The 26326-nt window shown below is 51.5% G+C and overlaps 1 protein-coding gene across 1 annotated transcript; it reads right to left on the bottom strand.

The window, feature by feature from the left end:
* Nucleotides 1-3209: 3209 nt before the first annotated feature.
* On the bottom strand, nt 3210-23832 carry Kcnh6 (potassium voltage-gated channel subfamily H member 6). The gene is made up of 13 exons (XM_027946310.2): nt 23757-23832; nt 22810-23040; nt 17299-17460; nt 16991-17196; nt 13481-13906; nt 11906-12305; nt 10569-10768; nt 10159-10411; nt 6922-7115; nt 5460-5544; nt 4744-4906; nt 3886-4072; nt 3210-3494 (listed from the first exon to the last, which is right to left on the bottom strand). The coding sequence occupies exons 1-13, from the start codon at nt 23830-23832 to the stop codon at nt 3210-3212; spliced, it is 2868 nt and encodes a 955-aa protein (XP_027802111.1).
* Nucleotides 23833-26326: the final 2494 nt, after the last annotated feature.

Below are 26326 nucleotides of genomic sequence, written 5' to 3'. Positions count from 1 at the left end.
TTCAAAGCCAGCCTCAGCAATTTAGGGAGACATTCAGCAACTTAGATCTTGTCTCCAAATAAATGAATAAAAAATCTAAGAAGGACAACCCAGTGAGGTCCTGTCTCAAAAGTAACAAGGGCTTCTGATGTAGCTCAGTGGCAGAGTGCTTGCCTGCCATATGTGAGGCCATGGATTCAATTCCTAGTACTGCAAAGAAAGAAAAAATGAGTATCAAACTGCTGCTAGACCTTGTCTTATCATAATAAAAAAAAAAATACTATTCATTCACAGACATAGGAGTCTTTTTTTCCTTTTCTTTTCTTTTTTCTTTTTTTTTGTATGGGAGATTGATCCCAGGGGCACTTTGTCACTATGCTACATCCCCAGTTCTTTTTTTTTTTTTTGGAGAGAGAGAGAATTTTTTTTAAATATTTATTTTTCAGTTTTCAGTGGACACAACATCTTTATTTTTATTTTATGTGGTGCTGAGGATCGAACCCAGCGCTTCGTGCATGCCAGGCGAGCGCATTACCGCTTGAGCCACATCCCCAGCCCCATCCCCAGTTCTTTTTATTGTTTATTTTGGGACAAAATCTTGCTAAATTGCTTAGAGCCTTGCTACCTTGCTGAGGCTGGCCTCAAACTTGCAATCCTCCTGCCTCAGCCTCCTGAGTTGCAGGGATTACAGGCATGTGCTCACTCAGCCATAGAAGTCAATTTGGAGTAAAAATTCCCTATTTTAAAAGATGTAGTCCCAATAAAATTTCATATCTTATGAAAAATTGAATATATATATATATATATATATATATATCGTTTTGAACTGTACCAATAAGTGTAACTCTTAAAGCCTTATTAAAGTCATAAAAAATAATTTTAAAATTTCAATTTATAGGCCTATTTTGCAAACATGATAGGGTGATAAATAATAGACTTTGAAGAATAAAAATATGGGCCGGGTTTGTGGCTCAATGGTAGAGCACTCGCTTAGCCCACATAAAATAAATAAATAAATATATAAATAAATAAAAGTATTGTGTCCATCTACAGTAAAAATATTTTTTTAAATACATGTAGGGTATGAAGATGTGAATTTGGTGTCAACATACCTTATATACAATCAGAGATATGATAAATTGTGGTATAAAGAATTGTAATGCAAAAAAATAAAATAAACAGAGCTCCTGGAGAAAAAAAAAAGAAGAAGAAGATGCATTGAGAGCATTCTGAATTAAAGAACTAGGGAGACACCAAAAAAAAAAAAAAGAGAGAGAGAGAGAGAGACATGAATGATGTATATCTTTCCATTTCTTTACATAATCTTTAAATCTCTTAGCAACATTTTGTAAATGCCAGTGTACATTTCTTTCACATTATTTTTCATATATATTTTTAAGTAGTGCATATGTTAGAACATATTTTAGATGGTATTTTTTTCTAATTTTCAATGTACAGTCGTTCACTACCAGTATATAGATATACAATTGATATATAATTGATGTTTCTTTATTGGTACTTTATACAGCAAACTTGCTATGTTATTATTAGTTCTGGTAGCTTTTGCAAAGGTTTTACTAATTTTTTTTGCATAGGCAATCATGTCAATTAACAATAAAACTTATTTTGATTCTTCAAAAAAAATTTAAAAATAATAAAAAATTTCATACCTGGGGGATGAAATTAAGAGAAAAATGATGTTAAAAAAATTTTTTTAATGGTTATTCTTGTGTTGTGTGTGTGGTGTTGGTGATTGAACCTAGGGCCTCAGGCAAGCTAGGCAAGCACTGAGCTATATTCCCAGCCCCACTTTGTATTTTTAAAATGGATGATGGGGTGGTTCTAAAATCACTATGCTATTTGGACAGAAGTGGATTGATATAAATGGGGGATTAATACATTGTATACAAATATTTATAACACAATGGACATTATATCCTTTGCAGCTACTTAAATTTAATCAATGACTTGTTTCAGGTATCAACAATGTGGGAGGGGGGAATACACATTTTCAAAAATTTTTAGGTAGTACTGGAGCAAAAAGAACTGAGGGCCAGTGTTCTGAGTGACCAGGTACTTTGGGGACAATAGCCCTTTTCACTGACAAACCGGGTGCAAATGCTCTCAAGTCAGACCATCTGGGTTGAAATTATGTTCTCCTTTTCCTATTGTGTTAGGCATGATTCTTTCTTCTTTTTTAAATTGAAGTATAATTTATACAAAGAAGTCCATTTGTTTTCACAACATGAACACTCACATTACTGGTGTCAGATCAGAATAATTCCATCGTCCCAGAAGATCCCCTCATGCTAAGTTTCTTAGTCTTTCTTCTACTTATCCTATATCTCTGACTTGGTGATAATAATGCTGACTCCTTGGGGTTGTTTTGAGGATAGATGAACTAATACCTGCATTGCAGTCAGGGTGGTACCTGGCACAGGATGAGTGCTATGCAGTTGTTAATTTGTCAAAATTCCTTGGGGTCATCAGGCCAGCACCTCTGTTTCCTTTTACCCAAGTCTGTGCCCAGCAAAGCCGTCTTCAGGTCTGCAACATGCTGAATGCAGTGGAGGGTGAGCCCCTACCCAGCTCCTTGTGAGAAGAACTTGGAATAGGCCACAGCACAGTCAAGGACCTAATGACCCTTAGATAAGTTACACACAAGGCCCAACATGAAATGTGCAGACTTTATTAGCTGTGTGATACTCAACTGCCTTCAGGGAACTCACATGTTGTCATGGAACTATCAGGGGCGGAGGGGCAGAGGGCTGGAGCTCTGCCCTACCATGTTCACACAGAGGGCACCTCTACCTCCAGTCCAGTTGGAGGCTTTCCGGAAGAGGTCTGACAACCTCAGGCCTTACTGCTGAGCCTTGGAGTGGTGAATGGTTTTGAGCTGAGAGGTGATCATCCAGCCCAAAGCAAGACTCTGAAGGAGGATCAGAAACTTCGTTCTTCACTGATCCCTTGTGGTCCTATAATTTTCATCCACACTTAAGTTCCCCCACCCTCCACCAGGTGAGCTTGTCCGCACAGTATCCCAGAGGAAGGCTGGGCAAAGCCTCTGCATCACCTAGGCTCACCTGGGTAAGTAGTTCGCAATTAGACTCTAAGAGAATGGTTTTCAGAGACCCATCTTGGGATCTGTCTGCCTCCTTCAAGTTTCTTAATTTTCACCTCACCTGCCTTCCATCCCCATGTGGTGTCTTTCATCTTGTGTTTCAGCAGCCCTAACTTCTTGTAAATCCAGGATCTGAGCCATATCTCTGAAACTCCAGCTGCTTGGGGATGGAGCCAAGGTGTTCAGGGAGGGAGGGGAAGCGAGAACTACAGATGAGTCCCTGTACTTCCAGGGGACAAAGAGGAGAGACCAGGGGTGGCAGGAGCCCCTCAGGCTGCTCCTGCCCTGAGGTTGGCATCAGAGTTTTGTCCATTTCCACAGCCAGGTGAGGCATCCTGGAGGAGGAATTCCTGTGCTCCGGTGTACATTTGTCTAAGTCACCATAGCCTAGCATCTGGGAGGGGCAAGAAAGAGGAGGCACTCCAGGAGCCCCTAGACCAGGCTGGGAGTTAATCCACCCAGGGATGGGAACTGGCAAGAGCTTTACCTACTCCTCCCACACCCCAGGGTTCTGTCGTCCTTGCCCCAGATATAGGGTCTGTGGTCACAATCGAGGCTCTGCCACCACCCTGTCTAGGCTACCCTGCTATCATGACTAAAAATTGTAAAGGAAGACAGGTCCTTGGTCATTACCCAACCCTGGAAGAACATCCAGAGTCCTTGCTTTTTTACTTTGAAGTTAAAAGCCACAGCAGTTGTGGAACACTGGAGGCACTGGGCCCATGGGGTGGGGAAGGCATGCACCTGCCCCCAGGGAAGTCCCTGGGGATGACCTCACCACTCACCTGTGCAGGGGGCAGATGGCATTGCGGCAGCCCAGGACCTGGACTTGGAGTCACTGAGGGTGCAGGAAACAAGGCCAGGTCATTGGAAGCAGGGGTTTCCAGGATATAGCTGCTGTGGCTCTGGGGCATGGACTGCTGAAGCAGCTGTAGGATGTGATTGAGGTCTGAGGACAAGCGGGATTCCAGCCTGCCAGACAGAGCCCCAAGGTCAAAGTCAGGGTTTTAAGAGCAGTTCAGGTCCTGAGGGCATCTCTGGATTCTGTAGCCTGTGTGCTTCTCCTCCTGAGTGAAAAGGCAACCCTGGGTCCTACCTGCAGCTACTTCCCCATTTGGATCCACAGACTCTGCCCAAGTTCCCTTAGTTCATCCCTAATGATACCAGTGACCAGGCACAGAGCACATTCAGTCCTACTAATGATGTTTTGACATGGGTATTCCAATCATGCCCATTACATGAAAGGGAAAACTGGGGCTCAGAGGTGTTTAATAACTTGCCCATCCATACTCTTGCTCCTGTATTACCAAGTTAAAATTTGAACCCAGGACTATCTTGCCATTATAGCCTTGCATCTGAAGCCACGTCCCTTTTCCAAGGCCTCATGGAATTTGTTTCTGCACATGGTTGTGTCCCTTCCTTAAGAAGCTTCCCTGGCATATTCCAGGTTTTGCTGGAGGAAGCCATGCAAGGAATTGTGTGCTTAGTGACAGGGACAGGGAAACTGCCTCTAAATGAGCCCCCCATTCTAAAACCCACCCAGCACACAGCAATACCCCAGAACCACCAGGAGAGGGCACCCACTCCTAGTCCTGTGCTGGTCAGATTCTTTGCAGCTCCCCAGCCTTGCAAAGGGCACTGACCTGTTCATCTGGGCCTGCAGCTGCTCTAGCCTGGAGCCCAACTCCTGAGGCCAGCAGTCTGGTCTCCGCTGCAGACTTGGAGGACTATTCCTTGGGGGAATCTGCTGCATCAATTCAGGCCAGAGGCCAGAAGCATCTGAGATGCTCAGGGCAGGGGCTGCATCTGCAGGAGGAAAAGGAACACCTCTGCTCTATGTAGCTGGTTCCATAGGTCTGTCTCTCCTTGGCAGACCCCATGCTCTTCCCATACCTGTCATGGAAACACAGGGTGGGGAGTGGCTCTCCTTACCTGGGTGCCTTGGGGCATAAGGTCCTACCCATATGAAAGTCTGGTTTTCAGGACTCAGGGGACTGTAGCCCTGGGAAGGAATCTGGGGCTGCCAAGGTGGGAATTTCTAGACTTGGTCTCATTGCCCTTGGAGCTCAGTCAAGGGGGTCCCCTAGAACCTTGGTGTGGAACCCAAGGGTTCTTGGTCATTACCCACCCCTGGAAGAGCACCCAGCGACCAGAGAGCCCTTGTTCTTAGGCTCTGAGGGTGTAGATCATCAAGGTGGGGACACAAGGGGAAAATTGGGACAAAAGCCACTATTCCTGATCCTAGGGAGGTCCCCACTCACCGAGGTGCTGAGGAGGCCTTTCCCCAGGGGATAAAAGGCCATGAGAATGGAAAGGAAACTGGGGTGGGGGGCTCCAGGAATGGGCTGGCTGTGCTCACCTGGCTGCTTGTCATTGAGGAAAAAGCCTTGGTGGTCTTGGCTGCCCGGACCCTGTTGGGGTGATGACTGGAAACCCCCATCTGCCTTGTAGGGAACAAGAGCATCAAGTAACAGGGACCAAAGCTGGGATGGGCCTCTTTGTTTCTCCCTGTCCCTGCTCCTCCTCTGTAGCCCTTGTCACAGCCAGGTGAGAAAGTGGTGTCAGGTGGCTGGCACACCAGAAAAGCTCTGGGCAGCTTCTTGCAGGCTCTCCTGTGTGTGTGTGTGTGTGTGTGTGTGTGTGTGTGTGTGTGTGGTGAAGGGCAGGTCGGGGGAGGTCTTGGGATTTGGGAGTGGAGGCAAAAAAGCTCCTCCAGTCCCCCTTTCCCAAATGCCCTGTGCTCCCTCCCTCAGCATGAACCAGTGGAGAGTTCTCTCTAGGCGACCAGGTTGGAACCCCCAATCAACTCCAGATCAGCATCTTTGACTGCTTTCCTCTTGGCACCATGAGACTTGGGGGCACCTTGGGGTTACAGATGACCCAGGACACAGAGACCACATCCCTCCATCATCAGCAAGAAAACCCACCTTAATGTCACCCTCCATAACCTGGGTAAAGGGCCTGGGCCACCAGAGCCTTCTCCTAAGGCTGAGGGTTTGGTGGATGACAGGGAAAAGGAGGTGCCCAGGCTCAGTGCCTAGCCTCAGCCACCGTGCCCCTGCAGCCTCACCATCCCTCCCCTCTCCACTAGCTGATTCCAAGCTCCCTTCCTCCATGACGCCTTTCTGGGCACTTCCAGACACTCTAGTGCCTCCACCACTCCTTGGCAAGCTGGAGTTCCACAGAAATTTGATCTGTCAAGTACACAAATCATGGCTTCTTTAGTTATTCATCCGGGTGTCTCTTTTATTTTTCCTGAGTTGCTACAAACTACCTTTTCCACTGAATGATAAACTTGAGAGGAAGGACAGCTTTACCAATTCTTCACACCCCCATGCCTGGCACCATGAGCCCTCTGGATAGCAGACCCCTCCTGCTCAGCCTGGTGATAGGAAAGCCTGGGCTTTGGAGTCAGACAAACTTTGGTTTTTTTTTTTTTTTCAAACTTTGAATTCACATTTTGGTTCTGCCATTTACTAGCTGTATGGCTTTGGCCAATTTATTTATCTTCTCTAACCTTCAGTTTCCTCATCTGAAAATGGGGATTAAAAATAATATCACATGCAAGGATGGAACTAAGTATGATAATGTAAAAGAAGCCCAGCGTTTCCCACCCAGTCACTGCTCAATAAATGGCAGCTATCACTGGTCATGGCAGGCACAAAGATATTTTGGAAAAGGATGCGGGATGGGACTGGAAGGAAAGGCAGTAGTTGGATGGGTCCCTGAAGCCAGGCAGGCCATGCCCTCAGGTGTGGATATTACCTATTACCAGTTGGCCAAGAGCTGCCACCCACCCTGGCCCACTGGCCCAGACTCACGTCCCGCAGGTTGAAGGTGACCTCCAGCTTACTCCAGAAGCTGTCCGCAAAGGCAGGGTACATGTCCAGCACCTCCAGCAGGTCTGTCCGCTGGATCTTGTGTAAGTCGCAGTAGGTCAGGGCCCGCACATCTGCACTGGACTTGCCTGGTCGGGCGTGGAGGCTGATGGGCTCCCCAAAGATATCGTTCTTCCCTGCCAGTCAGAGGGGTGGTATTCCCTCCAGGGCCTGGTTTCCCCGTGACCATGACCTGCCCCCACCATCACCTCATGGATCCTGCCAGGATGGGGTCTGGTGCTTAGGATCAAGATCTGGGGACAGGGCTAGATGTGTTGGCTGTCTGGGGAGAGGAGGATGGACAGGAGGGTATCCCCTGCCCCTGTCTTCTGAATCCTACAAAGATCCCTTAAGAGCTGCTCCTGCCCTAGGCATATGGGTACATTGATGTCTTCAGTCCCCTCAGAATAACTCTCCCTTCCTCAGACTCCCTGCTTTTGTTCATGCTCTTGACACTACCCTAACTCCTGCTTAGGAGACACTGGGCAGTAAGGGACATTAAAGCCTCCCTGCCCAACCTCCTCCTGCTCCCTGCAATCTGCCCGTCTTATGGAGCAAGGCACAGGGGACTCAGGCCAGGAGCTTCCTGCTCCCTCAAGGCTCCCCTAAGGCTTCTGTTCAAGTGTTTTCATTCCCCACTCTGAGGCCAGGGAATCAGCAAGGTCCTGGCAGAGGGAGCCTGGAGAAGTCATTTCCCCTCTCTGGACCCCACTGTCTTCATCTCTAAAATGGGCATCACCATCTCGGCATTGCCTACTTTACTGGGTTGTTCAGAGAAACAGATGCTTGAGGAAGTGCCCCAAAAGGCCAGAAGCACTAGACAGGAAAATGCAAGGTGCTGGAGTTGGAGGTCACAGAGTGGGCATTTGGTGGATGCTGAGGGTTGGTGGCCAGGGTATTAGGCCCTTTGGGTGCCAGGCGCTATAAGAGCTATGGGATGTAAACATGAATAAGAGGCTCTCTCTCCCACAAGGAAGCCCCCAAATTCCCATAAGACAGGCACATAAACAGTCAATGATTTTACAGAATGATCTGTGGAGCCTTCAAATAGGGGAGAATCAAGAGCTATGTGGTCATGGAGGAGGGAGGGGTCTTCCACCAAGGATGGTTGGGGCAGTGGAGGGGTTACAGAGGAAGTGAAATTCCAAGAGAATCAAGGACTAAGCAGCCAGAAACAGCATGTTGTCACACAGCACAGAGAGGCCAGGGCCTCAGGTGCCATGGATCATTATTGCTTTCTCTCCAACCTCCCTGGGAAAGTCCAGCCCCCTCAGCCTAGTGACCCATGCACAAAGGGTGCTAACGGTTTAGCACAGGCAGAGGGATGAAGAGAGGCTGGGCATGTCCCTCCAAGAGAACAGGATCAAAGGTCACAGAGGAGGGAACTGAGGCCTAGAGAGGAAACGGGCTCACCAAGGATCACACATGAAACCCTGAAGCTTGAAATCTGGGCAGTGTGATGATGAGCTGGTTTTCTAGTAGATGAAGGATTATGATTTAATGTCTATTTCTACTCAGGACAAAATGAAAAATTTTATGCCTCTAACTGAAACTTAAATTGGACTAGCTTCTTAATTATTAAAAATAATTATCCCTCCAATGTGGGTGGCACTTGTAAGGTAGGCTGGGAGTGAGGGAAAGTTTCATAGAGGAGCTCACAATTGAGCCCATCCTTGAGGGATGACTGGGTTCTGCCAGACAGGCATGGGGTGGGCACTGCAAGCAGAGTGGCAACATATACAAAGGCACAGAGGTGTGACAGAGATGACAGATTCAGAGAATGGGAAGCCGTTTTATGGTTAGGGCATGAAGTACCAGGGAAGAGTGGCAAGACTGGAGTAATCAGATTGGGTGGAACTATGCATGTCATGCACAGAGGTTTACATTTATCCCACGAGCCGTGCGGAACCACTGAAGGATGAGAAGAAGAGGAGTATATGCAGATGTGTCATTGGTGGAAGGAGGAAGAGAGAGAATGGGGGTAGGCCAGACACAAGGCCACAGGGCAGGAGCTCCTGACACACCTGCCTGGGAATGACATGAGGTCAGACCCAAGCAGGAGACAGGTATGGGAGAGGTCCCAAAAGCAGAACAGAGAAGGCTCTGTGACTAACTGGAAGATAGGCAGGGGGACTGGAAAGAGGGCAGGATGCTTGCCTACTTGACTGTACCCTGGGCAATGGGTGGAGGGTTCACATTGATAGGGAAACCATGTTGAAGGAGCTGCTCTTGGGGGAACAAGATGGTTTCAGGTGGGGATATATAGAGTTTGGTCTTCTTATCTGAATATTATGGAGGTCATGCCCAGGAAGGAATGGAATATTATAGGGCAAGGAGAGATTGGGACTGGGATAGAGCTATGGGAGTCCTTGTGACACAGGTCTAAGCTGTGGCTTAGACAGCAAGGAGCTGGCCCAGGTGAGAGTGTAGGGTGAGGAGAAGAAAACAGAATATCAGTGCTTGGTGGCAACAAATGATGGCAGGCTGGAGGAGAGGACTGTGCAGAGGAGCCCTGGGGATGGGGTGGAGGAGGCTGGTCCAGAGGGGTTGGAAGAAAGCCAGGCCATAGAGACAAAAGAGGACCAAACTGGAGTTGGAGTTAGAGACTTAGAGTGAAATCCATAGGGAAGGCATGAAAAGTGGGCATCAAGAGAGGAACCTGTGATGCTCAGAGAGGTAAAATGACTTACCCCAGTTCCCACAGCAGGTAAGTGGCAGAGGCTACTTGAAACCTATGTCTGTCCCCCTTCCCAGTGTTCATAAGGCTCCTCCAAAGTATCCAGCTATTTCTGCAGGGCACTGAATGAAACTGTGGTGCCCATCAAGTCACCTCCCTCCAAACAAGACTGACCCCTGGCTTGTCATCCTGAACTCAAGAGTGTAAGGTAGGAGGGAACCTGCCTGGACTTCTGAGTCAGACCAAGTCCTAGAATCCCTGTGTGACCAATGACTAGCATGACCTCTCTGAGCCTCAACTTCTCTATCAAGAAAAATGGGGCAAATGGCAGGGGGATTGCGTTAAGGATCCTGGGAGCTGGGTATAAAGCTTTCTAGAAGCATGCTGGGCGCATAGCTGATCAATAAAAGGTGCCACGTTCCTCATTAAGAAGATGATGGCCTAAGTAGGGCATCTCCAGTTTCCACCCTCCTCACAGGCCTAGTCCATTCTGCCTGGCTCACCTAGAATGGCCACCACCATGTCGTCACGCAGGATCTCGATGGAGCCGCGAGAGATGAAGTAGAGTGTGGAAAGCACGTCGCCGAGGTGTACCAGAGTGTCCCCGGGAGGCGCATGCGCGGTCTTGAACTTGACAGCGAGGGCGCGCAGGCAGCCTTTGCTGGCGCCGCGGAAGGCGGGGCAGTGCTGCAGCAGCGCGCGGTGCAGGTGCAGGCAGATGTCGGCCTGCAGGCACTCGGGGAAGCCTTTCAGTACCTGTGGGGTGGGCGGGAGACTCCAGTGGGGCGCGGGTGGGGCTGGGGGACGGGTGGGCAGAGCTCCGGGGAACCATGGGTCCGCGGGACCTTGACCTGCCCTGGGGCAATAGCCAGAACTGATGGCCCGCCCCGCCTCTCCAGGGCGCGGGGCTCACCGCGTTCATGTCGATGCCGTTGGTGTAGGACCAGGCGTGCTGGAAGTACTCTTCAAGGCGCTGCCGCAGAGGGTTGGGGATCTGGTGGAAGCGGATGAATTCCTTGACGCGCAACATCTGCGTATGGTAGCGCGCGGTGCCCGAGTACAGGCGCTGGATGATCGCCGACACGTTGCCAAAAATGCTGGCATACATGAGAGCTGAGGGCGGGGGCCGGCCCAGGGTACGGAGTGAGCGTGGTCACTGGACCACGCCACCCCAGGCCTCCCTCTCCCAGGCAGCCCTATAGGGGACAGGGCTGGACAAAGCCAAGTCAGAAGAGCCTGAGCCAACGCCTGAGAACATAGGGAACGAAGACTGCGGTGCTTCCTGCCCTCTGCCCTCTGCTCTTCCCAGGCCAAACTCCTTTGAAGAAAGAACTAGGGCAATGATTTTTTTTTTTTTTTTAAGTTCAGATTTGTTTTCTCCTTCAAGGTGTAAACATAATGAAGGGAAAACTCTTGGTCTCTTGTTTTCACTTTTTTTTTTCTTCTTGTTTTTGTTTTTCTGGGCTTTCACGTCTCTAAATACTCTGAACATGACAACTTAATCTATGTGTAAAATTCCACAGTGCGTCTCAAGTTCCTAAACCACGTGTTTTGGGAGGAAGGTAGCTGGGTGCAGGAACAGAGAGCAACACAGCCTTGGAGCCCACCACCTGGGCCTCACTGGGGCTCAGCGACTTCCTGGTTCTATGCCTCCTGGCAAATTAAGACCATTGGTTCCTGCTCTGTAAACTGGGCTCACAAGGAATGAAGTATGGGCTTCTGTAAAGCACTTAAAGGAGAGGTTGGGGGGCTGGGGATGTGGCTCAAGCGGTAGCGCGCTCGCCTGGCATGCGTGCGGCCCGGGTTCGATCCTCAGCACTACATACAAAACGAAGATGTTGTGTCCGCCGAAAACTAAAAAATAAATATTAAAATTCTCAAAAAAAAAAAAAAGAGGTTGGCAGGGGCTTGCTTCATGGGAATGAAGCTCACCAATCCCACAGGGCCTAGCCAGCATGGCAGGTTTACTGCTATGCTGACATCATCTCAAAATTCTTAACAACTTTTTAACTTAGAAGTTTTCGTTTTGCACTGAGGCCTGCAAATGATAATCCTGGTGCCTGCCTATGGCAATGGCTGTGCAGGTGTATAACTGGTGTATACATATGCAAAAATTCATATGCTGCACACTCAGAATCAGTGTATAGCATGCATTATTACTATTACTACATATTACTGTAATGTTGTGTCTCTTTCAAAACCAAGAACAGAATTTCACGGGAAAGACCCATAGCGCAAAGACGCACTCACAGCCGATGAGCATGACGCAGATAGAGAAGACCTTCTCAGAGTTGGTGTTGGGTGAGACATTGCCGAAGCCCACACTGGTGAGGCTGCTGAAGGTGAAGTAGAGGGCCGTGACATACTTGTCCTGCACTGAGGGGCCTGAAGCTGGGTCGCTGCCATTATAGTGCTTGCCAAGCTGAGCACCCAGGCTGTCCAGCCAGCCGATCTTGGGCTCCAGGTAGGGTCGCTCCACATTGCCGATGGCATACCAGATGCAGGCCAGCCAGTGCGCGATGAGTGCAAAGGTGCACATGAGCAGGAAGAGCACAGCCGCCCCATACTCCGAGTAGCGGTCCAGCTTCCGTGCTACACGCACCAGCCGCAGAAGCCGTGCTGTCTTCAGTAGCCCAATCAGGGTCGTGGTCTGGAGGGCAGAGAAAGGTCCACAAGGCTGGGAGGTTAGCACTTGAAAGGACACACTCTGGCCTGCTCTAGATCAGGCACTTGGCAATGGAATCTAGCATGGGACCTTAAGGAGCTCTCAGCCTGGGGCACAAAACAGTGTTCTGGTTGCTAGGAGAGAAATCAAATGGGAGCAAGGAGGAAGGGGAGGTCAAATCTGCAGGGCAGGTCAGGGGAGGCTTCATAGAGGAGGTAACACAAGAGCGAGTTTTGAGAGACAGGGCTGGGTCTTCAGGGAGACAGGAGGGAGAAGGAAAGGTCACTCCTGGCATAGGGGGCAACACAGGCAGAGACATGGAGGTGTGAAGTGGCACAGCCCACGTGGGAAACCAAGAATGGTGTGACAGCCTGGAGTGCAGAGTGAGAGATGGCGGGTCAGTGAGAGAGGAGCCTGGGAAGATAAGCAGGGCTGCTCCTGTGGACCTCAGGGTCCACAAAGAACTTGCCTTCTATTCTGTAGGTTTTGGGAGCCATTGATGGTTTGAGGGAAGTGACAGGTCAGGTAAGTAATCTGGACCTTCTTTTCGCTACGGTGTGGAGGGGAGGGAGGTTGGGGAAGAAGGCCACTCAATGTAAGTAGGGGCATTGGGGTGGAGAGGAGGGGAGAGGACTTGGGGATGATTTGCTGGGGGCAGGGTAGGACAGTGCTGGGGTGGTTGCCAGGGAGGGATGGGGGTGACTGGAACCCAGAAGGTAGAGTGGATTTGAGGGGAAAGTTGATCTTGAGAAGATGGGGCGGGAGGACCAAGTGGGACTTGAAGCTATGAGAGCGTGAAAATGCTCTCATGTCGCCCATGGGAAGAAGAGTAGGCACAGATGAGGGGCTGGGGGCCAGGACCCGGTGAGGCTGCATTGGGGGTGTGGCCTATAGCTTCCCTTTCTGACTAGGGAGGGTGTGGGTTAGAAAGCAGTGGGAGGCTGGGACTATAGGAGCCCATTCCTGGTCCCAGAGGGCAGAATGCTGGAGCAGGGAAGGAGATGCTGGCAGACGTCCAAGCCCTCTTTCTATTGCCCCTTGTTTTGGCAAAGATGCCCAGTGCCAGGAGCTCTCTGCACCCAGGTCTCTGAGTCTGGGAGGCTCTGGGGCTGGGGTATAGGGAACAGCCATGGCTGCTGGCCTGGATGGGGTTTGCTCACCTCATCAGAGCCAGTGCGGAAAATGAGCAGGTCAAAGGGGATGGCAGCCACCATGTCAATGAGGAACCAGCCCTTGAAGTAATGGACGGCGATGCGTCGGGGGTGGCTGACCACCTCGTCATTGGTGTTGACATAGGTGGTACGGAAGTTGATGATAATGTCCACGACAAACATGATGTCCACTATGAGGTCCACCATGGTGAGTGGACTGCAGGTGTAGCCGCAGGCACCGCGCTGTGACTCATCTTGGTCGCTGAGCAGGAAGGCGGCTGAGTAAGGTGTGAAGACGGCAGTGTAGATGACCAGCAGCAGGATGAGCCAGTCCCACACGGCCTTGAAGGGGCTGTAGTGCAGGATGGTCCCGCGGTGGACACGTGGCGCCTGCAGCTTGTACTCTGGCAGCACATCTGCACCCAGAGACAGGACCTGGGGGTGGGGATCATGGGTGGTCAGTGGGGACAGCACTGTTGGTGAGACAGATCTTGTGGGGAGGCCTAGGAAGGAGGCATGGGAGGGGTATGGGTGACAAGCATATGAGGAGGCAAGTTCTTTAAGGAGACAGATGTGTCAGGAAGAAGTGCAGATAGAAGAGGTGGGTCGCAGAAGGTGGGGGGCAGCTGTCTCATGGCGACCCAGCTTTGAAGCTCACAAACTCCCTCAGAAAGAGATCATCCAGGAGTAGGTGGGGACAGGACCAGGATCTTCTGGGCATGTTCCAGAGAAGAGTCTAGCCTGAGGGGATAGTTTGGTGGGCCACTCCTCTCTGGTAGGCTTGGAAGGATTCTATGTTTGGGATTTCTAGAGGGAGCAGGTCACCCCCAGAATAGACTTTTCAGTCTTGAGGATCCTGGACCCTCCCTGGAACCAACTCTCAGTGGCTACCACAGAAAAAAGCCAAATTTGGGGTGGGGTAGCCAATCTGGACCCTCAACAGATCCTGGGTTCCAGGGATCCCCAGCTGCTTCACACATATCCAGCAGAATGATCACAACACTCAGCAGAAAAGCATTCCCTTTTGTCTGACCTACCCCTGACTCCAACACCGTGAGCAACAGAGAGTCACTTAGGTCTGGGCCCAAGATGCCAGGCTGCCCCAAATGACATAGCTGGGGCATTAGGAAGGGCATGGGTTTTAACGTCAGAACTCCAAGGTTGAATTCCAGGTCTGACAATTTCTATATCTGTGCCATAAGGCAAGTTTTTGAACTTTGGTGGCTCAGTATCCCCATCTGTAAAATGGGATAAACACAACTGCCCAGATGATTAAATAAGATGCATCTGTTTGCATGTGGATGGTATACTCCACTTAGCAGTCATTCCCCCTCCACTCTCCTGCTCCCTCATCCTATCCAAGACAGTTCTCCAACAAGGATGGATCCTTGGGGGGGGGGGGTCCCCTTCATTCCCCTCCCCAACCAGTTGGGTTTCTGGTAGATGGTTCTGGTTTAAGAAAATCTGCAATGTTAGGTTTTAACCTTGCAGATCAGATCAGTTAGCAGATAGGATCACAAGAAAGAAGACCCAGCAAAGGGCTAGTTTCCACCAGAAGGTTCCTGATCTAACATACAAACCCTGCAGTGGGGGTCACAGCCTCCCTGTTCTGTAGTGGCCTCCTGCCCAGTCTTCAGGCCTTGCTCGTATTTCACTTTCCCAGGGAGCCCTCTCTGACCCCAAATAGACTTGGACCCTCTTTACATTTTCCTGCCCCTGTATGCAGCCTTGACCACGTGGTCACCGTCCACTGAAGTATAAGCTGGGCCAGCCTGCTTTCCCTCGCCCAGCCTGTTTATCCCTGGGTCCCAGCATGTGGTCCACATGGGATCTCAACTACAAATGAGCACTGGCAGCTCAGACTCTGACTGGGAGCTGCAGGCCACAGGGCATCAAAGCTGCTTCCCTCTGTAGGCCCTTCCCCAGTCCTGCCTCAGTAGGGAATGAGAGGAAGGCAGCCGGAACTGGGAGTGGGACCCAAGTCTGCAGAGAGGAAAATGTCAGGCCTCTCAGCTCCTTAGGGCTGCAGACATGGGAGCCACTGACCCCTCTCGTCTCCCACTGTCTCTGAAGTCAGTGTGAGGGCCCTTCCAGGGCAAAGCCCGCCCAGCTCAGGATCCTTTGGATCTCCATGGCCCTCAGGATATAAGGACACTGGCATGAGATTGCGGCCCTGTAGTCTGGGTTCTGGTTGAGGTCAGTGTGACTTCCCTGTTCTGGACTTTGTCAGCCCCCTCCTCTGAAGTCTGTCAAGCACCTCTCATGGCCTTAAAGTGCACATGGGGTTAGGGGGCTAGTGAAGCCAAGAGGGGCAGGGGCAGGAAGCAAGACAGGAGCAGATGCCATGGGCCTTAGCTGGGTCTATCCATCTTCACAGACAACTTTTCAATATGACAGTCCCCCATCAGGACAGCCACCACCAGCAGCATCAACCTAAGAGGCCCTGGTATGAGCAGCTAGGGAGCTTCCCAGGGTCAGGTCATTGGGCCACTCTATCTGATCTCAGAGGTCCCAGTCCTCCAGTCTGGACTCCCTCCTTCCTCAGGGTCCCTGAGCTCTGTGAGGGTCTGAGGGGTCTCCTTCATACTCAGTTCCAATACTGCCTGCACATTAAATGAAAAGGGGAATCTTCTCCTTCATGGAAACAGCCCCAGGGAAGCTCTGCACCCCCCTGTTCAGCCTTGTCTTAGGCCCCTCTATATGGCTGACAGCTTTTTCTGCTTCCTGGACTGCCACTAGTTAATGCCAAATGGATCCTCAGAGACCGTTTAGAACCCCAAGGCTCAGAAGGCAGGTGTGTCCCATGGGCAAGGTCACACAGTGAGTCAGTGCCAGGACCCTAGTCACTGAAGCCTCAAACAAAATTATTTGCATTTCCCTCAAGAAAGGTCAGGTCATCAAGCATATGAGAAAGGGCAGTGGGGCCAGCTGAAACAGAGGACCAGGGGACATTTGTCTTGGGTGGGCAAGGAGTGGATCCAATAGAAGGGGAATGTTCAGGAATGGGCCCTTGGGAGTCGCTCAAAGTTAGCAGGAGGTGTGGGTCCCACCCCACCTCTATGTGGTATGCAGGTTGAGAGGGAAAGTGACTCTCATCTCAAAGGCAAGGGATAGAAACAGGGCTGGGGTCTCCTGCCATCTCTCCTTCCTCTTCTCTATATTTCCCTGATATATCCCCTCTCCACCTTGCCTTTCCTGTGATTGACAGAGCCTTGGACAGCCCCACCAGTAGCCTGTGTCTCCCCAATCCCCAGCGTCTCCAGGCTTTGAGGGTGGCACTCTCATAGGTCCTGCTGGCCCCAACCTCCCCTGGCTCCAGGAGCTGTGGCCTTAGAGAAGGCCTTCAGGTTGAAAAAATCAAACTGCAGTTGGGAGGCCTGGGGTTTAGACCAGACATGAGGGAGCAAGACAAGCCACATCTCTCTGCTAACCAAGGGCCCAAAAGAGCAGGCCCAGGATCTGGGAGGGGACCCTGGAGGCCTGGCACAGTCCTGCCCTCCCTACCCAGCAGGCCCGCACCTGGGTGACCTTCTCAGTGACGTTCTGCGTTCGTTCCACCACCTTGTGGGGAGCGATGATCTCAATCTCCGTGGTGGAGCCCGAGCGGTGCTTCTCCAGGTTGAACTCCACAAAGTTGAGCGTGAACTGCGGGATCTGGCTGACGGTCCTGTACTTGCCCCTGCTGGAGCCAGGCCCCTGTCCACCCGATCTGCCATGGGATCCCCCTGAAACCAGGGTCAAGATCAGAGCAGCCAGGGCCAGGGCACCAGCTACTCCAACAGGTGACCCAACTCTCTCTTACTGCCGTCTGCAGCCTGCTCACTCACCAGAGCCCAGGAAGCTGTGGGACAGCAGGCGCTGGGTCAGGCTGCGGTTGCTGCTTTTGGCCAGGACCTGGGCCAGGTCCTCAAAGTTGAGGATGAACATGATGACGGCTCCATCCTCGTTCTTTACTGGCACCACATCCACCAGGCAGCGGAAGCTGGAGGCTGCAAACACCATTAGCAGGGACAGGAGGTGGTCACCAAAGGGGTTCCCTTCTGTAGTGACCCAGGTAAGGAGGGAGCAGAGTGAAGGTCAAATTAAGGGCACCCACTTGGAGAGAAAAGGCCTGGACAGTGATCAGAACTACTGGGCAGAAGGTGAGTTAGGCTGCTCAGCAGGTGCCCCACCCACAGGGCAGAGGTGGGGAGAGCAGCTAAGCTGCTCATTAGGAGATAATGTAGCATCAGGTCCAAGTCCACACACAGCCCTCAGCTCAGGGCTTAGCCTCGAGGTTTGCTTCTGCTGTAATTAAAGCAGAGCAGATGGGGGTGGATTAAACGGGGAGGTGAGGTGGGAGTGTTCCACCCCCATGTAGCTCTGGCTGGCCCTGGGCTCTGCTCATATCACCATCCCACAAAGATGCCCTCTTCCCTGATGCCGGAAGGAACTCATTGCTGGGAGCTCACTAAGTGCTGGGCATGGAGCCAGTTGGCACATTAGGCCTCAGGAGGTCCTCAGGGGGCAGGTATAGACCCCCGTTCTGCAGATGAGAGCCTGAGATTCTGAGAAACTGATTTACTAGGGTTGGGAGGGGACATAAACCTGGGACCTCTGGGCTATCAGCACACAACAGTAGAGAAAAGGGAAGGGGTTTATCTGATAGAAGGGTGCTGGGGTAGGGCCCCAAGGCAGAGGCTGGGATCAGGGAGCAGAAAGGGGAGTGGCTTGGGAGTCAGGGAGTGAGAAGGCCTCATGTAGGCAGGACAGGTCCCCTAGTGCCACTCTCTAACCCTTCTTGGCAGCCCAGACTCAGCTGTTATCCCCCTGCACCTCTGGCCAAAGTCTCTGTCCCCTTTCTTTGCTCCAGGGTCTCACCACTGCCCCACGTGGGCAAAACAATACCAGCTAAAATGCCACATACCCCAGAGCCCCGCCTGTGGGTAGGTATGCCACAGGGGTCTTATGTCCCTAAATTCAAACTCTTGACAGGTGCCAGATCCAAAGGCAGGATCCTCAGGGACAGGGGCCTTTGGGTGACCAAATCAGAAAGCAGAGCTGTGCTCCTGGAAGGCAGGCCTGGGTCTGTCTAAGGTGTTTGTTGCTTGCATAATGAAAGATATACTTGTCAACACAGGGGGACTGAGGCCAGCTGGCAAGAGTACTGCTACTTTAGGAACCACTGGAATCACTCTTCCCCAGACTCCCTATTTAGAGCTTACTCCCCTAGGCCCTCCTCACAGCCGTCGGAACTGGGGTGCAGCTAAGTCTGCCCATCCTCCTCCCACTTTCCTCTGGGGAGCAGGAATCTCCCAGATCAGATTCCTGGGCTCCCAGGCATCAGGCAGCCATCTGCCAGCTGCTGCCTGGGCCCAGGGGAGACATCCATACGGAGAAGAGGCAACCTTTCCGGCTTGACCCACTCCTGGGCTCACAGTGCTATAGCCGCTCTTGTTAGCCTGGGGCATAGTGAGCCTCCAACCCGTTGAGTCTAGACTATGTCCCCTGTTTCTTAGGCACAGGAGAGATCAGGGCTGGTTGTGGGGAGGGAAGGGGCCTTGTTGGGCAGAAGGGTGGGACCTCCAGGCTTTCTATGTTGCTGGGAGCTGTGGAGGCCGGTCTTCTAGTGACTGTACACACCCATCTGAGCTATCATTGGAAACCCATTCTAGGAACAGACCAACGACCCGCCCACCTCAGCAGTACAGGTTGGGGAGTGGTGAGGGTTGGTGCCCCTTGCCCTGCCTCCATGCTGGCTGTATTTGGAGTAGGCAGACAGGAGGCTAAGAGAATTAGAATACAGAGTATTCTCTCTCCCTGTGTCCCATCTGGGTGACCAGAAGTGGGAGAGAGGGTGTCCTTGCTTGGGGCTTCCTGAGGCTCCTTTCAGCACCTTCCCCCCTCTGAGGATAGTAAGTTTGGCCCCTGGGACTCTCCACTTCTCTTTGTACTTCTCTCCTCTCAGAATGTGCTTCTTCCCTAGTGTCTCATTGCTCAATCCCTACCCCCCACTCTGACCCTCACTCTCTCCTTTTCACAGCCTCCTTGTTATCTTTCACCCAACCCTCTCCCCTTTTCTTCCTCGTGCTGGGATGGAACCTAGGGCCTCACATGTGCTAGGCAAGGGCTTTACCACTGAGCAGCACCCCCAGCCCCACCCAATCTCTTTACACACACTCCACCTAGCATTGTGGTGATCCCTCAGGAGTGGTGCTACAAGAAGCTGCCACTACACCGGTGCAGTGGCACACACCTGTAATCCCAGTGACTCAGGAGGCTGAGGCAGGAGGATCACAGGTTCAAGGTCAGCCTCAGCAATTTATAGAGGCCCTAAGCAACTTAGAAAGACCTTGTCTCAAAATATAGGACTGGAAGTATAGCTCAGCGGTAAAATGCTCCTGGGCTCAATCCCCAGTACAAAAAAAAAAGGAAGAAAAAGAAGCTGCCACTAGGAGGGAGCTGCACCATGTCACCCCAGCTTGGCCCTCCTGGTACCATGAGTGAGCATGCAGAAAACACAGGGAGGGTGGAGGCAGATAGTAGCCCCTGACCTCACCTTGTCCTGTCCTCCATATCTGGAGATGAAGACTGGAGAAGCCACAGGACTCCCCTAGTTTGGCTCAGGCATTAGTGGACTCTGGTTTGGGCTCATCAGTGTAGAGGTCTTGGCAAAGGCAGGCAGGGCTGGGCCCTGTGGCTGGTGCCCAGAGGTGGGGGACTGAGTGCTCCCCTGCCTCACTCCAGGTGCTCTTCCACTCTAGTCCTGCAGCGTCTCTCTTCCTGTCTGTTATGTTTTTTCTTTCCCTAGCAAAGGCCTTGGTCTCTCAGGAGTCTCTCACTTTGATCTATATGGGTGATTTTTACCTAGTGTCCTGGCTTCTGAGCTGACTTTAGGCAGCTGTACCATGTGGAGATACATGAACACAGACCCTCCATTTCGACTTGGACAATTTTAAGTGGATTACCCTTTTAGAGGAAAAGAGGATTATAAATAAACCAGCTAGAGATCTACCCAGGACCCCTTCCCACCTCCCTGGAGTCAGGGGGTGGGGTAGAGAGGAAGTATTGACCTGAGAAGGGGAAAAAAATCATTATTAGGATGCTCCTCAGCAGAAATGTAGGATGTATATAAACATGATTTTTAAAAATGAATAATATGATAGCCAGGGATGGTAGCACATGCCTATAATCCTAGCTACTCAGGTGGCTGAGACAGGAAGATTAGAAATTCAAGGACAGTCTCAGCAACTTATTGAGACCCTATCTCAAAATAAAAAATGTAGCTCTGTGGTAGAGTGCCCCAGGTTCAAGCACCTGTACCGCACAAAGCAAGACAACAACAAAGAAACCATGACCATGTGGTCAGAGTGGACCGTAAGGTGAACACATAACTAATCTGAGTACTATATCCTTTCCTGAAGATAATACAGGCCAGTAAGCTCCATTTTGGGGGGTTTCAGGCCAATTTCGAGAAGATCTAAGTGATGAAAGTCTTGGGCAACAGAACAAGGAAGGACTGAGGGACAAGTAGGGATAGATGGGAACTTACTGAGCATCAGATATATGGGTAATGGCCCATTTTTACCCAGGGCCAAGCTCCAGGACTAAGTTTTCAGGATCCCTTCTTATAGCTGGAGGGCTCAGCTGGGTTCTGAAGACCTGAGTCCTGATCTCAGGGGCCAGGCATGGCCTTGACCTCTGCCCTCTGCCCAGGTACCTCAGGGTGCTAAGAATTGGCATCTAACATCCCCAGAAGTCTGAGATCAACCCTCATGCCCTGGGGTACAGGTAGACAGGTAGAGCTCTGAGGTCAAGGAGAGGAAGACCTGTTACCCCTCCCCCCATTGCCTGCGGTCCCATCCTGTTCCTCTGGGACCCTTCTCACTCCCCTGTCTGTCACCTCCTCCATGAAATGATGTGAAGAGGTGAGGTCACAGCTTTTAAAAATATTCTGACTTCATTAACCCTGTGAGTACTATCAGACTAAGCCAGGTTCCTCCTGGCCCCTTAATTGTTGCGCTTCTCTGCGGCACTTCCCACTCATTTGGGTGGCAGCCACAAAGGACAGCCAGGACCTACCCAAGATGCTCCCCAGAGGCCCAAACACATACACACACACACACACACACACGTGCACACACACGCACACAAACACACACACGTGCACACACACACACACACACCCATGCATGCTCACAGACATATTCATGTCCCCTACACAACCAGGCTCCTGGAACCTGGGCTCTCAGCACCTCTCAGTCCTAATTCAAAGGCACTCGCCCTTTTTCTATACTCAAGTGACCTTCATCCTATTTAATGTGGGGCTCCCTTCCCCAAAAGTCCTGTCTCCTAGCAAAGAGGGAATTGGGGTCCTTCCCCCCGTTATTGTGATTCCTCAGAACAGACATCTCAGAGGGAGGGATCCAGAGTTTGGGGATTCAACCTGAGGTGGGATATTGAGAAAGTTCCTTGCATATCTTTAAAAAGAAATAACTTATCTAAATCAGTGGCTCCTAAGTGTGGCAGAATATCAGAACCACGGGGGAGATTTTTCCAAATACACCCGCCTGGACTCATCTTATACCTTCTGAGTCAGCCTCTCTAGGGAAGATATGTTTTGGAAAACATGCCCCAGGTAATCCTGATGAAGAACCAGATTGAGGGTCATTGATCTTGGTGGTTTCCAAGACTTTCTACTCTGATCCTAGTTCCTATCCACTACTTGTTCCCCACATCCATTGGGGAATCTGTGACCCTGGGAGGAGGATTTCAAAGCAGCTGAGCTTTTGGCCTTTTGAGCTATGCCTCAGCCCTGGCCTATGCTTCTGGTTTGCTTGTAGTAAGTCTGGGTGATAGTAACTACCCAAACTCCATCTGGATGAGTTGTCTGGTTGGGGCAAACTCCAGAGCCTACCTTCCAAAGAGCTGGAGAGGGACAAGCCAGGCCCACCCCTCTTTCCCAGCCAGTAGCCCCCATGCCTTGCCTGGCCATAGAGGCCTTGAGGGTTCATTAATCCCCAGAGCAGATGGAGATGAGGGAGGGTTAATTTCTGTCCCAGCTTCCTGACAGCTGGGGCTGACAGTGACAGAGTGGATAGCCAGGAGACCAGGAGCAAGGGGGAGGGTTGTGGAGCAGGAGGCTCTGCCCCAGGACAGGTCTAGTTCTTGGCTTAGCTGGTGAAAAGGATCTCCGAAGACATAGCATTCAATGCCCATTGCTTCTCCCTACCAGAGAGGAGAGAGGATTCATCCAGGCCCTTTGGTCCCTAGGTCAGTGCCCTCCCAGAGGCCACCCTGTCTGGACAAGAGAGGAGCCAAATCTGCCCTTCAGAGTCCCTGGCCCGATTGCATCTCACCATCTTTGCGGTAGTAGAGGATGTCCACCTTGCACTCCTCAGCCCCCAGCAGGGCTTGAGCCAGGCGGGACACAGCGCTGCTTGGGGTGTTGGGGCCTGTGAGGAAATCGCAGGTGCATGGTCTCTGCATCACCTCCACTCGGGAGTAGCCGAAGAGTTCACAGAAGCCGTCGTTGCAGTAAATGATGGCGCAGTTCTCCATCTGAGCATTGGCAATCAGGAACTTACGACCTGGGTTAGGAGGTGAGAGTTAGGAAGACCTTGGCAGCCAGGATTGGGCAGTAGAGAGGAAAAGATTACGGGGACTGATGGCCGCAGGGAGGGGCATTTAGATGCCAGAGTAGGGCAGGAACCAGAAGGAGAGATGGGGAGATCAGGTTGGGGGATAATGGAGAAAAAAGAATCTGGGTGATTCTTCTGAGAATAATGAGGGGGGTGAAGGAGGTGGGGGGATAGGTGACCAGGTACATGGGGGAAAGGAGGTTAGGCTTGGGGATTGCAGGAAGCCCATGGCAGCAGAGGTCAATGAGGTTGGAGGAAAGTCCAAGGCCTTCTGGAAACAGTGAAGAGGGGACCAGGGAACAATGATGTGATTCGTTGGGGGTCAGACCTGGGAAAAGCAGAGTAGCCAGGTCTACTGCGGGGAAAAGGAAACCTTGGGAATGAGGGGTGGTGATCACCAGGGGAAAGCCAGTCAGTGACTAGAAGGCCCTGGGGCGCCAAGAAAAATGCTCTGCGGGGAAAAGTGGAGCTGCGTTCCACCCCTCGTTTTCCAGAAGAGAGGACAGCATGGAGAAGGTGTTGAGGACTTCAGAGGATTTTGCATTCAGAATCCGGCCCCATAACCCCCTCCTGTCCCATCAAAAGTTAGTAAAGGGGTCTGGCCCCTCCTGCCACAGAACCAAGAGTCCAGATCCTCCTGCCCCCACCCCAACACACACACTCACTCTGTCCCTCGAACTTGCGGATGATGGTGTCCAGGTAAGTGTTTTGGGGCGCGACGTGGCCCCTGCGGACCGGCATCTTTCAGCAGTGGACCCTGATGGGAACCACCTGCGTCTCGGCTCTCTGCGTCTCTGCCTGTCCTGGGGCTCAGTGGCGTCGGGCTCGGGTGGGCGCCGCCCCGGGGGAGGGCCTCCAGGCTCCGTGCCCCGCCCGCCAGCAGCGTCTGCCCTCCCCGGCCGCCGCTCGCCGCGCCTCCTCCCCTCAGCGCCCGCCCGGGAGCTGTCCGCGCCTCGGTGCTGAAAAAAGCCAAGGCCCGCCGTCTGACTGGGTTTGCAGGGCGGGGACCAGAGGCAACTTCTCCGGGACCTACAGGCCAAAAATCGTCCCTGGATCCTGGGGAGCAGGGCGGGGGTCCCGGGCCTGGGATGGGGCAGGGCTTCTCTGAGGAGGTTCTGTTCATGTTCACTGGCCAGAGGTCTCAGCATCTCCCGAAACTTCTCCCAGTACTGAAGGGCAGTTTCCCCTTCCAGTACAGGGGAGCCTCCCAGACAGGCGAGTGGGCAGACAGAAGGAGTTGTTTGGGGCTCCGGGTGATCTTTTTCTGAAGGCTCTCTCCAGGGTCTGACCACTGAGCCTGACCCTAGGCCTCTTGTCCTCAGTTCATAAGTGCCCTCCAGTCTGGCCCCAGTGCCCATGAAGTGTCAAGCCCCACCAGCCTTGACCCTGGGAGGATGGGGCAGGATACACATGAAGGTGTACAAGAAATATGCAATAAGGTGCCTTCATAGCATACAGGCATAGCTTGAAAGAACAGACTTAAAACCACCTATTAGTAAGTGACCACTGATAGAAGTGTTTGAATACCAATTGCAAATGAGCACACTGGAAGAAGCAGATGGAGGTAGGGTGCAGTTTATTGAGGCTTTTTGGAGAGGAGAAGGGGACCATTGTTTACTGAGCATCTTGGTGGGCTTGGAGATTTGCAGAGGATCCAAGACCAATTTTGAGCCAGGCCTTGAAGGAAAAGTGTTCAAAATGGAGCGAGGCAAAGGCCAAGGGTGATGTCAGTGCAGAGGGACTGAGCTGGGAAGTGGGAGAGGTGAGGATGCAGAAAAAGGGTAATGTATAAAGACCCTCTGATGCCATTTTGAAAATCTAGGTTTAATTGATGGACAACCAAGTTCTTCAGCAGTTAGACATTTGGAAGGAAATTTGAAGGAAATATTCTGGCAAAATAAACTTTACAATGATGGGTGGGGAAGGGAGGATGGCCAAGGAGGCTCAGTGAAGCTTTTGCTGGAGTCCAGGTGAAAGGCTTGGAGTCCTCAGTTGGGTGTGACTTTGCCATGCAGAGCCACAGTGTCTGGTAGGGACCTCATTGGTCACTGTGGCTGGGGATGAGAGGGCTGCAAATGTGGCCTCCTGGGGGGGGGCAGAGGTGTCCTGGTTGCCCCTATTTGGGGGCAGGCTGGCTGTGAAGGAAAGGTGGGGCTGTTTCTCACCTGTTCAGTGAGTGGGGTGCTCTGAGAAGGGACTTAGGTAGAGGGACACTCATTCATTCTCTTATTCAAACATTTTTCGAGCCCCCATTATGTGTCATGGCTGGTGTCTAGAGATGTTACACAGAGTCATACTCCTGATGTGTGACCAGCCCTTACAGAGCTAACAGCTAATATTGGGGACAACTAAGGACATTACAGCACAGAAAAGTAAAAGCAGTAACAGGGACACTAAATGAGGGAACTGTAGAGTCTGGGGTGGAGTGGGTAGTGCTCAGCCTCGGCCAGAACATAGGAAGACGTCTGTAAATCTGAGCAGATATAGGAACCATGGAGACCTCAACCTGGTACCTCTGTCCCCTAAACCACTGGCTTCTGGGCTCAGATTCTTTATCTGGAGAGAGCTGATCTTGTCTTTCGGCCATTCTCCTATAAACTTAACTGCTGCCCTAGTACCTCTTCTTTGTGGCTTCTGGCTTTAATGCTCCTTCCCCTCAAGTCTCCTCTATTCTCTGACACGCACTAACTTTCAGGTTCCCCTCGAGGCCCTAGACTCAGTCCAGACTTGGTGAGTCTGAAAATATTGGGTGTGGCACCCCTATGGCCAGCAGACTGGAGGGAAAGGACTGTCCCTAGAGCACTAATATTGAAAATATCCTCCTATAGCTCTCTCCTCATCCTCCCATCCCTCCCCACCCCCAACTGAGCCTGGAAGGGCACTGTTTGCCCTGTGCTTGCTCCCTAGGGCAACAGGCCAGGCGGCAGGTGTGTGTGTTGAATAAGGCCATCTCCGGAGCAGAGTGACTGGAGATGAGCTTTGTTTAAATATTAAAGAAGTCAATCATTAATCACGCCTGGCTCTGTGCCCAGCTACCCACTGTCTCCATTTGGGAGGGCCTGGGCTGGGGTAGGGAGAGCCACGGGGAAGTTGGTGAGGCTACTTGCATCTTAAGTGGCCAAAAAAGAGCTTTTGGGGATGGGATTATGTAGTCTAACACAGGGTGGGCCAGAGGATCAGTGGAGAGGTGTGCCGACCCACATATAAAACACAATGATCATAACCTGGGCACCAC

Source organism: Marmota flaviventris, chromosome 17, assembly GCF_047511675.1.
Source record: "Marmota flaviventris isolate mMarFla1 chromosome 17, mMarFla1.hap1, whole genome shotgun sequence".
Taxonomy (NCBI): domain Eukaryota; kingdom Metazoa; phylum Chordata; class Mammalia; order Rodentia; family Sciuridae; genus Marmota; species Marmota flaviventris.
The sequence above is the reverse complement of the archived record's forward strand: the minus strand, read 5'-3'. Positions and strand labels throughout refer to the sequence as shown.

Excerpts from the sequence above, each read along its gene's own strand:
- Kcnh6 (XM_027946310.2), bottom strand. The coding sequence starts at position 23,832 with ATGCCGGTCCGCAGGGGCCACGTCGCGCCCCAAAACACTTACCTGGAC. Across the intron at positions 17,461-22,809 it reads CCTCTACTACCGCAAAGATG|CCTCCAGCTTCCGCTGCCTG; the intron begins GTGAGATGCAAT and ends TGGTGTTTGCAG. Across the intron at positions 3,495-3,885 it reads GCCATCTGCCCCCTGCACAG|ATGCTAGGCTATGGTGACTT; the intron begins GTGAGTGGTGAG and ends TGCCCCTCCCAG.